This window comes from Penaeus chinensis, chromosome 24, assembly GCF_019202785.1.
Source record: "Penaeus chinensis breed Huanghai No. 1 chromosome 24, ASM1920278v2, whole genome shotgun sequence".
Classification (NCBI taxonomy): Eukaryota; Metazoa; Arthropoda; class Malacostraca; order Decapoda; family Penaeidae; genus Penaeus; species Penaeus chinensis.
In genome coordinates, this window is record NC_061842.1 from 33,542,149 (window position 1) to 33,559,762 (window position 17,614).

A 17,614-nucleotide genomic window follows, 5' to 3' on the forward strand; every position below is an offset into this window, starting at 1 on the left:
TAAGAATGCTTAATGTTTCATGTTTCCTTGCGCATTTTATTTGAAATATTTAACCATCGAGTGACAGACTTCCCTTAAACATTTTTTTAACATTATTTAACAACAACGTTCCTACCATTATGTCTGACGTGTGCGTGTGCGTGTGCGTGTGCTTGCGTGCGTGTGCTTGCGTGCGTGTGCGTGTGCGTGCGTGTGCTTGCGTGCGTGTGCTTGCTTGCTTGCGTGCGTGCACTCATTATCCAGTTACAGTCACAGCGCATATTACCGACAATTTAGCTTCCTAAACATTAATATCCCAAAACCCATCATTTCATAATAGAAGGATACATTGTGTGATGGACGAAGCTACAAACTCAGCCACAATAGGAATAAAATCGACAATTCACAACGTTTCGAACCTACGAAGGAATCCTCATCAGAGACCGTGAAATAAACGAAAGAGGAAGCAAAGTCGCATGAAAATAGATAAAAATAAAAACATCACGACACATTATCTTACTCCGAGTGTGACTTTTTAATATTTCAAGCTTTATGCTCTTCCACTTCACCTCATGACTATTCCACCCTATCTCGTGACTATTAAATGACACGACTATGCTATCTCTTCTTATGACTGATCTCTTCGGCATTTCATCTCCACACAAATCGACCTTCCAAAAATAACTTTACTATAACCACTCGACTACCAAGATACTTACAAGTGCTTATATAGACTTTACATATATATATATATATATATATATATATATATATATATATACCGACTCACGTGCACGAAAATGGCGCAGACGTCCATGTTGGCTCGTACGCGGAATATCTTCTTGTCTCCCGCCTTCATGCAGTACGTTTCTCCGCACGTCACTGTTTTGTTGATAAAAGAGCTTTAGCGAGATTACTCTGAGCTGATAATAGGTCTTTAGTGAAATTATTCTGGCCTGGTATTAGTGCTTTAAAGAAATTACTCTGACCTGGTATTAGTGCCTTTGAGTGATTATTCTTAAATTAGAACTTGTGTGTGATTGTTTCGATAAAGGCGGTACTCCTGTAGGCTACTCCTGTTCTTTTTCACCCATTCGCCCCAGATTTATGTTCTGTCTCCTGTATTTAATTGTGAATGTTGTTATATACAGATGGTTCCACATGTGCTCAGCCGGCAAGGAGTCTGTCAGTAGCCCTAGTGACCGATCCTGATTTCCCCAGTCCTTGGATTGGCGGGAAAATGTGTTTTTCTTTTTAATACAGCTGACATCGAAATAATGCAAAAGACCCTTTCCAAAAAGATAAACAGATTGGTAGGATTAATAACCGACTCCTTGGTGACTAAGCACTTGTAGAGTCATCTATGTATAAATAAAATAAATAAACTTGTATTACATGGGGCATGGCATGTATTCTTGCCATACAGGGCGATTGGGTTAACAATTCTCGGTGGAAGCATGACGTCTGATGCCATATGGATGAATATACATGGTCGCATTGGTGGACTGAGATATAGATATAGATAGATGTAGATGGGTAGAGAGGTATGGACAGATAGGCGGATAGATAAGCAAACGGATAGATAGGTAGATAGGTATACAGGTATACAGGTAGACAGGCAGATAGATAGGCAAATTGATAGGCGGATAAACAAACAAACTGATAAATATATAGGCATACAGGTAGACAGGCAGCTCGATGGACAAATAAAGATAATTTAATTCATCATCAATAATGTCTTCAGAAACAGTGAATACACACCAACTAAACACTATCAACTATTATTTATTTTACCCGACTACCATTCCTCCTTATCTTTACACGTTCCCCAAAACCCCTTTATTTTACCCTTTTTCTTCGCGTTCTTCCTCTTCTTCCTCTTCTTCTTCTTGGACTTTCTCCCCCTCTTGGCCCCCCCTCGGGCACTGCTCCCCTCAGCGACCCCGCCTTTCCTGAGGCACCGCACCAGGGCACTCCTCGCGGATGGGTCCTGGGTCGCCTTGCCGCGGCATCTTCGGAAGAGTTTTGCAAGCTCCGTCAGCTCGCCGAATTCCTGTTGGTAGGTTTTGAGGTCACGCATACGAACGTTAGGTGGATGAAGACGTCTTGAAATTCATATGCGTATATATGTGAGAGAAAGAAAGAGGGGGGGGGGGGAGAAAGAAAGAGGGGGAGAGAAAGAAAGAGGGGGGAGAGAAAGAGAGAAAGAGAGAGTGAGAGAGTGAGAGAGTGAGAGAGAGAGAGAGAGAGAGAGAGAGAGAGAGAGAGAGAGAGAGAGAGAGAGAGAGAGAGAGAGAGAGAGAGAGAGAGAGAGAGAGAGAGAGAGTGAGTGAGAGTGAGAGTGAGAGTGAGAGTGAGAGTGAGAGTGAGAGTGAGAGAGTGAGAGAGTGAGGAGAGTGAGGAGTGAGAGAGTGAGAGTGAGAGTGAGAGTGAGAGAGTGAGAGTGAGAGTGAGTGTGTGCACGCGACCCCCCCCCCCCCCCACACTCACATAGGTAGATAGATAGATTTACATAGATATACCCAACGTGCACTAAATACCCAACCAGCGCAAGCACGCGCATACAGCGTATAAACCTTATGAACGACAATCAGAATATCGAAAACACCCCAATCAAAAATGACGAAATAAAAACACCTACTGAAGGGTTTAAGACATATGTGATGAACAACCGTGTACTCCTTTGCTGTTGATATTCCAGAATGCAGTGAGAAGAAAAACTAAACTAAAACTAAAAAAAAAAAGGAAATTTGCCAACATTACGCCTTTATATAAGAGCGGCGACGAGGAAAACTCTCTCTAGAATGGATAATTAAGAAACTATAGGTTAGTATGATATTAACTACGCAATTTAGCTTCCGGGAGGACAGATCACGCGTAAAAAAAGAACTCCTCTCTGTTTTTTAAGACATTTTCTGAAATGTGACAAGAGACGGTTGGGTGGTTTCCGTGTTCCTAAACGCATAAAGGCCAGTCCACACCAGCGGGCATGATCGTCGGACACGTCGGCGGTGACGTTACAGGCGAGGAGACAACGAGGAAATTACTTGTTTGCTGTTAGTTTGCCCGTCCCTGTGCCCGCCTATCATGCTCGCTAATACACACACACACACATACACATACACATACACATACACATACACACACACACACACACACACACATACACATACACATACACATACACATACACATACACATACACATACACATACACATACACATACACATACACATACACATACACATACATATACACACATATACACATATACACAAACACACATTAAAAAAAAAAACAATACCAGGCTAATACACACACAGCACATATACAGGCATACAAACACCAACGTAACCAATATAAAACAGGGTTCACACCAATATTGGAGACTTGACCTATATCTTTATAAGCATTTATAAGACATTCCTGGACGCTAGAGTACCGTAGAACTAAGCAAGAAATACAGGCTATTGTTCCTGGATCAGAAGAGATCGTTCAGCAATAGGTAGATGCGCGGTGCTTTGTTATAGATAAAAAAAAAAAAAAAATGCAGATAGTTCCGATCGATATGGTCTAGAAATACGGATTTTTAAGGAGGCACCGATATCAGGGGCCAAGTGACCCTGAGCCGCAGCTGTTTTATCGCCCACCATCTCAAGGCCCACTGCCGCTACAGAGCCTCACGTGCTCACGGCCAATTTGTGATGGAAAATGAGTCCGATCACATCCTTATAATTAGGCCACCTTTACCGACACATGATACCAGACAGCCTCGATAGCTTTCTGGCGATTTTTACCCGAACCAATCGTAGTTCAGCCTCTTCTTTAGTTTCAGTGTTTGCGGACCTAACTTGAAGATATAGTGGCCTCAAAGGCGTCGTTTGACCCTTCCCTCACCCCCCTCCCCCCAAGACTTTGATTGCCCCCAGAAGGTCAAGCTTACTCCCCCCAAAGGCCACACTCCCACGATCTTTCCCTAAATTGCACCTTTACAGATCTGGTCGTAATTTAAAAATGCTCATAGAATAGCTCACCCCCCACCCCCCACGTCCCAAGAGCAAGGTGAAATGACGCCCCTGAGTGGCCTGACCCCCTTTGGGATACACTGGCACTTCTGATCAAGAGTTTGTATTGACGGAAATAGGACAAGATTCAAGCAAAGGGCTAGAAAAACTATTCGAGAAGATGAACCGGCCACTGAACCCAGTCTACAGAGCCTGCTGGAGCGGAGAGACGTTGCTTCCCTCGCTACTATGTTCAAAATTCCCCAAGAGCGTACTGCCCCCCTGAAGAATTACAGGCTATTCCCCGAGACAACCACAATGTAATGTACCACCAGGACGGCTAAACCCTACTGTAGAAGTCGGCATTACCATAGGCAGTTTATCCGAAGACATTGCTCAATGGGAATATTTTATAAGGATACACATCTACAGATTCCGAAACATACCCTGCAAAATTTTAAATGTACAGTAAGTTTGATTGTCGAGTTTATTATATATATATGTATATATGGATGTATGTATGTATATAAATAGATAGATTGATGTTGGTAGCTTTAAGATATACTGCAATAATAATGCATCTTCCGTTAAAAAATATATATTTTTTGAATACTCGCAAATGTACATCTGTATAATGCCAATGTAAAATTGAAATAAGTAATACCTAGTGTCAAACAAGAAATGAGAAAGAAAGATAAGGAAATATAAGGGAATCAAAAACTCATTTGGACGTACCACCCTTTCATCCAATGCTATTTTGACCCCATTGCCTGAACAAGTAATAACGTATTTCGCTCACTCACCCTTTCCTTCACGCCGCTCGGACCCGGGGCGCGAGATCTCCCTGGTCTTCCGCAGACTGAAGTGAAGACAACGATTAGTATCAGCCACGTCCACATACTACCCTGGTCTTGGATTGATAACGCTTCCCGGTTCAGCTCTGAGGGAGTGAGAAGGACTTCCTTTTTCATGATGGTCGTTAAATGCTTGTTTTTAAATAATGCTTTGAAAATAAATGTTTAAAAAGATCGGTGTACCAGCTTTCTTACCCTCGTTACTTTTTTTTTTAATGTGCTTAGTAAATATGTATAAGTAGATCGATGTGCCAGCTTTATTACTTTGGGTAATTAGTAAGAATGGATATCAATACGATGCATAAAAGTGTATTTTTCTGAGTGGTGTATTGCTATTAATGCAAGGCCTATCTCACTTTTCGATATACTAATAGATGACGTGACACAGGTGTTAATAGCACCGAACCGCGGTTGACTAGGAAGGGCATCCAATCAGGTGATCGCGGTGCAGAGGCAACACGATCAGCGGAAGAGTTACGACGCCAAAAGACAATGGTTGCAGAAATGCAAGCAGAGAATCCACTGGTAAGAGAGATGGTGAACTCTCCAATCACCCGAAGGAAGGCAACGGGAAACCACCTTCGTACACTCCCTTGTACAACCATGAAATTAAACATGGTCGCCAACGTCAGGCTCTAATACGGCACAGAAAATAAATAGATGCCTTTCAGACACCCCTCCCCCCCCCCCCCCCTGTCTCTCTCTCTCTCTCTCTCTCTCTCTCTCTCTCTCTCTCTCTCTCTCTCTCTCTCTCTCTCTCTCTCTCTCTCTCTCTCTCTCTTTGACATACATAATTATATACAGAAATGCATAAAGATATACATTATACTGATATAAATACAGATATATTTAGGTATAGATACGCAGTTATATAAATACGTAAGATATACAAGATTATCCGTTAACATTTTTGAGCATAGAAACTTAGATCTGACCAAATATGGCAATGGTATTCATTAGTGGTGGGCGTAATCGACTACTTGAATTTCTAAGCAACCTACTATAGCTTACCAAACGATTATTCCCAGAGTCAGGGTTGAACTGAGGACCGTCTCCGTATATATTTCAATTGAACACAACTCACCATGACACTTTTGTTTACAAGGTGGTGCAAGATAGATCTTGTACGAATGCTTGCTTATGAAGTTTTAAAACAAATGAAACCAGGCAAAGAAGATTAAACGCAAACGATAAAACAGTAAAATGGAACTTTGGCTAAAACAACAGAAACCCGAAGATTTTAAGCACCGGCCACTCGAGGTCACTTCGGCCGAACAAATATCTCGCAAATAATTCCTTGCTCCCTACATGAAAAAAAAAAAAAACACGACCTCTTAACTTGACAGGGAAAGCAGCCGTGGAAGACCACTAGCAAAATCCCCTTTGTTTTTCCTTGCTTCCCACGTCATCTTCTAGGCGGGAAAAGGAGCTAGTTATGGTTCTTTAAAATTAATAAAAAAATAAAACTCTCCATAATGTTAAAATCCCTGTATATGCAATAAAATAATCGAATAAAAAAACAACATAGGATTAAAATAACTATTTTAAAATATAAATTTGCTTTGTACCGAACCATAAAATATTTAAAAGATCGAAAACGTAAAATGCTTCTGATACGAAATTTAAATAAAATGAATAAATAAACTAAACTTAAAATTAATATTATTGAGCTCTAAGACCTCAAAATGGGCATCCGTGATCTATTATATATATATATGTGAAAATATTAAAACTTAAACAAAACAAAAGTGTGCTTAGGTGCTTTATCCACTGTGGGTAGGAAAGTTTGATAAAACAATATAAAAATGTATTTGCTAAAATAAAAAGAATTGGCAGCGGTCATCACGTGCGCGGGCATCCTCCTCACTTGCGAGATAAACAAACAAGTGGAAAATCAATAAACATACAAATAACCAAAGAAAACAATGTAGAAACAAGTAAACACACAAATACCCATAAAAAAATAAAAACGCTCAATGAATTGTAAACATCTCAATAACCATAGCTATATACTCCAATAAACAAACAAACAAGTAAACACACACAAACAATGATAAGATAACATAAATTAAAGTTGAAATAACTCAAACCACTCAACGAAGACCCAAAGACGCTAACTTCCTCGCATGCTATCACGTCCGTCGGCCAATTATAGCGATGGAAGGCTTTAGTGCTGGACGTGTTAAGTTTAGATTAAGGTTATCATTTCGTGATTATTTCGTGATTATCATTTCTTCCATGTTTAGCGCTTGATGTGTTGGTGGTTATCATTTCGTGATGCTTTTAGTGTTTATCATTTTTCTTCCATGCACACCTCGGAATGGGTTAAAAGTTCGTCAAAGGTGTATATAAAAGTCTTAAGTGAAAGGTTTTAGACGTGGCTAAATAAGAATGAGATTTTTTTTTAAATCTAGACTTTACTAAAGACCTTGGATCAGTGTGAAATATTACCCGATTAGTCAATCTCACTCCATTGATAACAAGAACAATAACAAGAACCATAACAAGAATAAGAACAACTTGAAGAATAACAAAACAAAAAAGAACAATAACAATAAAAACAATAACAATAACACTACTTAATGATAATGATAATGGTAAGGATTTCACTGCAGTAATGTTACAAGTCCGAGTTATAAATCAGCTGCTAAATTGTTCGTGGCCTTAAAGCTGATGAAATTCGTCCAATACAACACGCATAATAATGCAATTTCTCATTACACACACAAAAAATGTTTACTATTCATGAACTATAATTAATTATTTATGATCAAACCGATTCAAAACGCAATACTTCCTACAATATTAAGCCAAGGTTCGAGATTATCATCGCACTCGAACGCTTTGTTTACATCCCCCCTGTGACGTGGAAAAGATCCAGTATTGCCATATGAGGCGATGCGATATTCATGAAAAGTGAGTTCGGCGAAATAAAACATGTTGCTCAATCAGACGACTGTAGAATAACTGTTGAAATTTAAAATTTAAAACTAACTTATAACTAAGTTAATCTAACTTTCTCTCACTGTCTAAATTATTAAATTATTATTATTATCACACAGACACACACACACACATACACACACACACACATATGAACACACACACACATGAACACACACACACACACACACACACACGCGCGCGCGCGAACACACACACACACACGCGAACACACACACACACACACGCGCGAACACACACACACGCGAACACACACACACATACACACACACACACACACACGAACATGAACACGAACAAGAACACGAACACACACACATGAAAACACACACACATGAAAACACACACACACACACACACACATGAACACACACACACGAACACGAACACATGAAAACACACACACACACACATGAACACACATGAAAACACACAGACACATGAACACACACATGAAAACACACACACACACACATGAACACACACATGAAAACACACACACACACACACACACATGAACACACACACACAAACGAACACACACACACACACACGAACACAAACACACAATAATAATAATAATAATAATAATAATAATAATAATAATAATAATAATAATAATAATAATAATAATAATAATAGTAATAGTAATAATAATAATAGCAATAACAATATCAATAATATTAAGAATAATAACAATAATAACAATAAGAATAAGAATATGAATAATTAGAACAATAAACAAATAATAAGCAAACAAATAAAACAACAAAAAAATAAATAAAACAAACAAATCGAAGAGCAAATCAAAACAGACGAGGAGAAAAAGGCGCATGACATGACATGACAAGAAGAATCTACTCGCTCTTTCCTCACGTCCCAAACATCCCCCTCGCCGTGTTACCTCCGTCGTGGCCTCCTCCAGATCCAAGTATCGGTCCTGTCGCCGGGCACACATTTACACACAGCGGAATCCGAGTCTCAACTACAGGTTAAAAATAGACGGGGTGAAAATAAAAGATATAAGATTTGTATGTGTTTAAAGTTTGCCGATAAGAGTGGAGGTAAGACCGCACGGTACAAGAAACATCTGTTCGAACAAGTGTTTGGGAGCAGCAAAATGTCGAGCGCACTGGAAGAAAAACCACGGGTCGTCGTTATAACCTGATTCGTTATGTTGAAGATATATTACGGACATAAATGAATACGCATTAATATTACATAAAGCAGAATAAACATATGGACCTTTGAAGAGTTGCATTAGTATTACATAAAGCAGAATAAGCATATGCACCTTTGAAGAGTTGTTTAAATTGAAATTAATGCGTGTAAACGAAAGGCCAGCATAAAACATACATGAACACACTGATCAACCAGTAACACTAGAAACAGTTCTCATTAATCGTATTGAAGAAAATACTGTAACATAATAGGAATGACCGATAAAAAAAAATATTAAACACGGAAGTGATCGATAATAACAGGCACGATTTAAGAAAAACTGTTAAAAAAATACGGGCAAAAACATGCATGCACGGAGAAAATGTCGGGATTCAGTAACAATGCAAGAAAAAAATAATAATCACGGGACTAATGCAATTACTAATCAATAAACGCATTACATTAAACTAAAACCAAAGAAATGATGATAATCCCTTAGCAAACACCGAACACATTACGAGAAACTTAAAGTATGATATCTTAAAATATATATATGAAATTGAATAGAGGAATCAGTAACAATGTAGAAAAAGGCAGTCTGGAACAACAATCATTAAAATTAATGGTGAAAACTGAGCAATAATGATGATATCGATTACAATATTTCTGTAGATGATAATACTGGATAATAGCACTGATAGCTGTTATTATTAGCGATAACAAAAGCGTGCTCATGCCTTAATGACCATATTATAATGGTTAAGCTGACAGCTGACTGACGTAACTATGGATACGATCTCTTTAGTTACTATTTTTGTGAACTTAACCATTATAGTAAATTATGTGCTTCTGCCTATATTCATCACGAAAGAAAGAAAAAAATGTAAAGTGATGTATCGTTGCAAAATAAATAGCAGCTTTTCATATCTTCCAGCATACACAAACAGAGTAACGTGAAAAAAGCATCTTTGTGTTTAGTGTTTATGCATGTGATTATAATACGAAAAAAGGGAAAAAAAAAAATATATATATATATATCCATATCGTAAACATACTTGAAGTTCATTATATTTCATAATGGAAAAAACGACTATTAAATATTGAGTTAATAAGATATATACGTTAATTTGTATTTACAGATATAAACCGTGATTGTTGCTATTACCTGCAGTTATTTAGATATTAGATATTATAAGGCTCTTAATTAGTAATTACTTCTCTCTATCACTCACAACCGTAATAATATTTTACTTAAATTAAATCTGGTTTAAGTTACACACCGTGACTCACAGATTCTTGCCCATAGAGAATCTTTACCCACGAGGATGGCACTCCGATATCTCTGTCTCACCTGGAAATACGTGCCCCATAACACTACTTAAAGTTCTAAGTGGACCATTTCACACAGGTCTAACCTGTACCGTATCATTTTAACCTTGTGATTGATATTTCCCTGCCCAAACCAAGACGGAACACAGATACGGCATACTGGCCACTTTTCCAAATACTAGGCAAGTTACTACATTTTCAATTGTGTAACCTTAATCCTGATCTACGGAAAATAATAATTCGTGCTGCAAATTTGGCCATTCTTCTTTCTGTGCCGTATCAGAGCCTGACATTGGCGACCAAGTTTAATTTCATGGTTGTACACGGGAGTGTACAACCATCCTTCGGGTGATTGAAGAGTTCATCCTCTTTCCCACCAGCGGATCCCCCGCTTGCACCTCTGCAACCACTGCCCCTGGCGTCGCACCTCCCCCACTGATCACGCCGCCTCTGCACCGCGACCACCTGATGGACGCCCCTCCCAATCAACCGCGGCTCGGTGCGCGGCGGCGACTTCCCCTACGGCACCTGCGTTCGACCTCTCAAGGCGACACTCTTGCTCACGCAGAGCACCGATATTTTAATGAAAGGGTTGGAGAATAAAGATAAGCAAAAAAAAAAAAAAAAAAAAATGAGAGAGATATCCTACATAAAATATTTTACTATTCAAGGAAACTCAAACACGTTCAAATCTGAACCATGAACGATCAGAAGTGACAAAGGGTGAGAATGACGTGCAATTTGAGCATCTGGCCTCACCCTGCCGTGGATCACACCAATCACCTAAAACGCCTGCTCACCCTAATCCACTGGAAAAAAAATCCCATACACTGCTCCAATAGATCCTCCTCCAATAATTTATTAGGAGACTATAGACTCCCTCTCTACAAACCTACCTCTAAACTTATTATCGAAGCAGTTAAGGCTGATGATACAGACCATAAAATTACATTGAATTGATTGAGGTCCTCTTAAAAGACAATGACATAATACATGTAATATGATCTCAAATTTAGGTCAGGTGCGCATACAAATTGTAAATTTGACGAATCTCTCATATGAAAGGAGAAAGTTATCAATTTTATGGATAAAAGGCAATAATACACCCAATCCCCAAGACCAAGACAGGAACGTTTTAAGCTCCCGAATCATCGTTCACACTTATGCATTACTAATAAACATCTTGGTACCTCTGATAATACTTTCCTTAGATCTTTCACTAGATATTTCCAAATCAAAACAAGCCTTTCACACTTTAGAGAAAGTTTTTGAACTACCTGATTCAAATGCCACTGCTTCTATCCTCATAAAGGACATAACCAGCATTTTCTAGAATTACACACTGATAGATAAATCACAGTCCGTTAACAGAGGCAGCTCTCAGAAGAACCTAAACTTTAAAAAAAGGCACACCACGAAACTGCCAATTCAATTATGCTTTACGAACAACACTAATCTGTGGTCATATACTGATGACCTACAACTAGTAGCAACTGGAACAACACATTCGCCCTAATCACTGATAAATGTAATTTGCTTGGTCTTAAAATAAATCCAAAAAGTTGTCAGCAATCTATACATCTGTACATACAACACTAGCATTAAACCATAAAGAAACATCAGTCTACAATGGACTCAACAAAGTGTTTAGGGGACACATCTGCCTCTGAAAAATACTCCCTATTATTATTAAAATTCTCCTCAGCTGAAATTACTAAGATGGAAACAATACAGGGCCAGGCTATGAGATTAATCCCTGGAGCCACCCTTCGGACAAGACTTCACTCTAACCCGTTTTTTTACAACTCATGACTAAATGCACAACTGCCTCGTATGTAGCTCGATCTATCTTCCACAATCCCATTTCCATTACACTTCTTACAGGTGGAACCCGTCCGCTAGGGATTGATTGTCACACAATATTCTTCATAGCAATTAAATCTCATTACTATTGCGGCACTTCTAACCCTTCCATAAAAAGTTGCCTCTCACGCAGCTGTAATGACGCAAAGCAAGAGAAACTGTATAATTCCTTTTCAAGATTATCGGTACGTAATGTCAAGTAGGAATTAATTTTGAATTAATGTGCTGTCAGCTAATTCTGTCACTAAATTTACATAACATATACGCTCATAGCACATAAAAGCATATGGCCAAAAGCTCCAATAAGTACTTATCATGATATAAACAGAGCATATTAATTCTAAGCTATAGGAGTCAATACAGCTGCGTGATAGGCATATATTTTTTTCCTGGCAGCACTAAGTTATGTGAGTCAGTACAGTGATAAACTAGTAATATATAGAAAGACAGATAGGCAGGCAGAAATATATAGATATATGTATGAATATTTTTTCCTGACTGTTAAACTATGCATCATTGAAAAAGATTACTGTTTCCTCCCAAACCTATTTATTTTGTTACTTTATGCCGGTAGTATTTTTTTCCATGTTCAAAATTTGAACAACAGAAAAGACACTCGGACTGATCGAAGTGTTACATTCCACTCCCAGGTTGGGAATGTTAACTACAGCTTGGTCTGGCCTAGGCTGTAAGATATGCACTCGATGCAACTCACAGCTCCACTGACAGCTATACAGAATCCTAGTCAGCTATCAACGTCCATGGGCAAACTCCCTGAGACAACACCTCCCCAACAAGAACGACGTTAGTTAAGCTGCGACCGCTCCACGTCAGAGGAACTACTCTCACATTAGCCTGGATTTCTAAGCAGATAAAGCTTGCTCATGTAGCTACACAATTCAATTTATGTCTGTTCACATATCCAAGCATAAGTCAAGTTCAAATCTATCATTAAACCGCAGTCACACACTTCATGATAACAGCATATGAAGGCATGTGCTCTCTGACCAAATACCAGAAAATACGTTTAATGAAACGTTTTGTTAGTTTAAACCATCATTTATAATACCTACCTCGATATGTTCGCGTTAATGCATTACTACCATGAGACTATAGTGCATTAACGTGAAAACATAGATGCTTGTGTTATAAAGGAAAGTTTAAACGAGCAAAACATATAATTAGCGTTTTTTTTTTTTTTTTTTTTTTTTTTTTTTTTTTTTTTTTTTTTTTTTTTTTTTTTTTTTTTTTTTTTTTTAGTTTGAACGCACATCCCTTCATGTACTCCGGGTCTATAAAAGCACACCCAAGCAAAATGGTATGCGAGTTTTTCTCGTGCGTGCGTGCGTTACTAATTATAATGATAAAACTATAACACCAGTTACTACTACAATCAATGATAATGGTACTGATGATAAAATTATAATAGTTGTAGTAGTAGAGATACCTATAACACACAACCATGATAATATAGGCACTTAAAAAAAAAAATAATCACAATCACCTTAATATCAAAAACAGAGATAACAATAACAACGATGATAACGATAACGAATACGATAATAATAGTATTAGAACATCTACCAAGCGAAAAAAAAAAAAAAGTTTGTTGAAAGATCATCCACGCTTTCAATTAACACAATTCGAGCACAGGTGTTCTTTTCTGCCTTTGTATAAACGGAGTAACGTGTTCTACCATCCATCAGAGGAGGGAAAATATTACAATAATAACAATGATAACACAAATATTATTGATAATATCTAATCATGATAATAACAATAATAACATTATCGGCAAGTACTTTATTCTGTCTAGGTGTTCATGATATTAACTATAATCAACATTCAAATAATACCATTTGCTGCTATCAAATCAATTATTTTCATAGTTGTTTAGCAAATAATATTGAGATTATAAGTAATAAGACGCGCACGCGCATGTGCGCGGGCACACACACACACACACACATTATATATATTATATATATTATATAATACATATATAATACATATATAATACATATATAATACATATATAATACATATATAATACATATATAATACATATATAATATATATAATACATATATAATATATATAATACATATATATAATATATATAATACATATATATAATATATATAATACATATATATAATATATATAATACATATATATAATATATATAATACATATATATAATATATATAATACATATATAATATATATAATACATATATATAATATATATATAATACATATATATAATATATATATAATACATATATATAATATATATATATATAATACATATATATAATATATATATAATACATATATATAATATATATATAATACATATATATAATATATATATAATACATATATATAATATATATAATACATATATATAATATATATATAATACATATATATAATATATATAATACATATATATAATATATATAATACATATATATAATATATATATAATACATATATATAATATATATATAATACATATATATAATATATATATAATACATATATATAATATATATAATACATATATATAATATATATAATCATCATCATCATCATTATGGAGCTAACGCCGGCAGGGGCGCATAGCCGCATCCACCCTCCGCTTCCACCTACGAGGATCCCTCATGGCGAGCCGCCAGGCAGGGGCCCGGCCCATCTCTAGTTCCTCACGACAGGTTTGATCGATTTGCCCAAGCCACGACCTTCTCGGTCGTCCCACAGGCCTCCTCCACCCAGGGTTGTCTCGGACAGAGACAACCTGATGGGCAGGATCATCCTGTGGGAGTCGAGCCAAGTGGCCATATAGCCTGAGTTGGCGATCACGGATTGTGCAAGTAACAGGTCCTGTACCGGTCTCACGGTGCAGCCGTTGGTTGGACACATGGTCCCGCCAACTGTACCCCATGATCCGGCGCAAGGATCTGTTACAAAAGGCATCAAGACGAGATTCCAGAGCACAAGATAGTGTCCAAGTTTCACTACCATAGAGTAAAACTGGCAGTATCAGGGCCTTGAAAACACGTAACTTGGTCCTTCTGCACAGGTACCGACATCTCCAAATACTCTTGTCGAGAGATTTCATGACCCCTGCTGCCAGGCCAATCCGTCTACTGACTTCTTGGTCTGACAGCCCAGAGTCGTGAAATGCACTACCGAGGTATATAAAGCTCTTTGTGACTTCGATGTTTTCCCCGCAAGCACGTATCGACTGTACAGGGTCTCCTAGCAGGCCCCCAAAATCCTGGATCTTGGTCTTGGTCCAGGAGACCTCTAGCCCCAGGGGCTTCGCTTCATTGCTAAATGCATCAAGAGCCGCTACAAGGGTTTCCAGAGATTCAGAGAGTACGGCAACATCATCGGCAAAGTCAAGGTCTGTAACCTTGATATTGCCCAGAGTTGCTCCACAGTGACTTTGGACAGTAGCTCTACCCAGTATCCAATCCATGCAAGTGTTGAAAAGTGTTGGTGCAAGAACACAGCCTTGCCTCACCCCTGAACTAACAGGGAAGAAGCTCGACAGGCCCCCACCACACTTTACAGCACTTTCAGTGCCTGTATACAGGTTTGCTATTAGTCCAATAATCCTTATTGGAATTCCTCTTAGTCTCAGGATCTCCCAGAGAGATTCGCGATGCACCGTGTCAAACGCCTTCTTGAGATCGATGTAGGCTGCGAGCAGCCCACGTCCGAACTCACGACGGCGCTCTATAATGATTCGAAGCGCCAGGATGCGGTCTATTGTGGACTTACCAGGAGTGAAACCAGATTGCTCCGGTCTTTGGTGCCTCAACAGGTGGTCCCTGATACGTCTCAGTAAGATGTGTGCGAGTACCTTGCCTGGTACACTGAGTAGTATAATGCCTCGGTGATTGCTGCAGTCCCACCGATCCCTTTTCCCCTTCCAGAGAGGGATGACCACACCCCTCAGCAGGTCAGGGGGAAAGGTACCAGTCTGCCAGATGGCAGACAGGACTGCATGCAAGCCCCTTGCCATAGGTTCTCCACCAGCCTTTAACAATTCGGCTGGGATGCCACAGACACCTGCTGCTTTACCACTCTTCAGCTTGGAGATCGCCCCCCTGATTTCGGTCAGGGAGGGTGGATCCTCGCTGATGGGTGGATCTGGCAGAGGAGTCTCAACATTACCCGCATCCATGTTAACTGTTGGTGGATCAACCTTATACAACTGCTCAAAATACTCAGCCCAACGCACACGCACCCCATCAGGATCTGAGATTATCTGGCCACTTGCTGAGCGGACTGCAGCCGTCTGTGAGGGGGGCTTGGAGTTCAGCTTTCTCAGAGCTTGGTAGGCAGGACGAAGGTCATTTACAAGGAAATGGCTTTCGACCTCCTCTGCAAGACTACTGATAAACTGTTCCTTATCCCTTCTCAACAGTGACCTAGTCCTGCGCACCAGAGAGCGGTGCAAAGTGCGATCCCCTGACAGTCGAGCCGCACGACAAGCATCTGTGGCTTCCAGCGTCTCCTGCGAGATGGAATTCTTTCTTGTTCTTGGACGTTCACCAATGGATTCCTGAGCTGCATCAAGCGTTTCACGCTTGAAGGTATCCCACATAAGAACAGGGTCTGTCTGGCCCTCGAGTGCTGTGAGACGACCAGAGATAGCCTCGGCAAACCCCCGGGTACACTCGTCCTCCCTCAATCTGTCCAAATTAAACGGGGCGACGGGGGGTTCTAAAGTGGACCCGGAGAGTAGCCACCACTATTCTATGGTCAGTTCCACAGAATTCAGCGCTTCGATATACCCTGCAGTTCTGGAGGATCCTCCATCGAGTGCTAACGAGGATGTGGTCGATCTCCTTGGCCACTCTTCCTGTATCGCTGTACCAAGTCCAGCGATGCGGGACAGAACGCTGATACCAGGAGCCAGAAATCCTCAATTTCTGGGACCTAGCAAAGTCACGGAAAAGGAGGCTATTCTCACTGCCAGCATCAGCTCCTGAGCCATGAGGACCGACAGACATCTCGTAGCCAGCTCGATCACAGCCGGATACCGCATTGAAGTCGCCCAGCACAATACGAATATCTCGCCGTATTATAATACATATATATAATATATATAATACATATAAATAATATATATAATACATATAAATAATATATATAATACATATATATAATATATATAATACATATATATAATATATATAATACATATATATAATATATATAATACATATATATAATATATATAATACATATATATAATATATATAATACATATATATAATATATATAATACATATATATAATATATATAATACATATATATAATATATATAATACATATATATAATATATAATACATATATATAATATATATAATACATATATATAATATATATAATACATATATATAATATATATAATACATATATATAATATATATA

At 38.4% G+C, this 17,614-nt stretch overlaps 1 protein-coding gene across 3 annotated transcripts in view; it reads right to left on the minus strand.

Moving 5' to 3' along the window:
* LOC125038348 (transmembrane protease serine 11D-like) overlaps window positions 1–17,614 on the minus strand; it is a 62,967-nt gene that overhangs the window by 13,222 nt on the left and 32,131 nt on the right. For 2 of the 3 annotated variants that reach the window (XM_047631823.1, XM_047631824.1), the window contains 2 exons: window positions 1,828–2,032; window positions 770–861 (listed from right to left, as the gene is read on the minus strand). In XM_047631823.1, the coding sequence (XP_047487779.1) occupies window positions 770–861; window positions 1,828–2,032 (297 nt within the window). Of the gene's footprint in view, window positions 1–769; window positions 862–1,827; window positions 2,033–4,787; window positions 4,925–17,614 lie in introns of all 3 variants that reach the window. The other variant, XM_047631825.1, reaches the window with a different exon arrangement.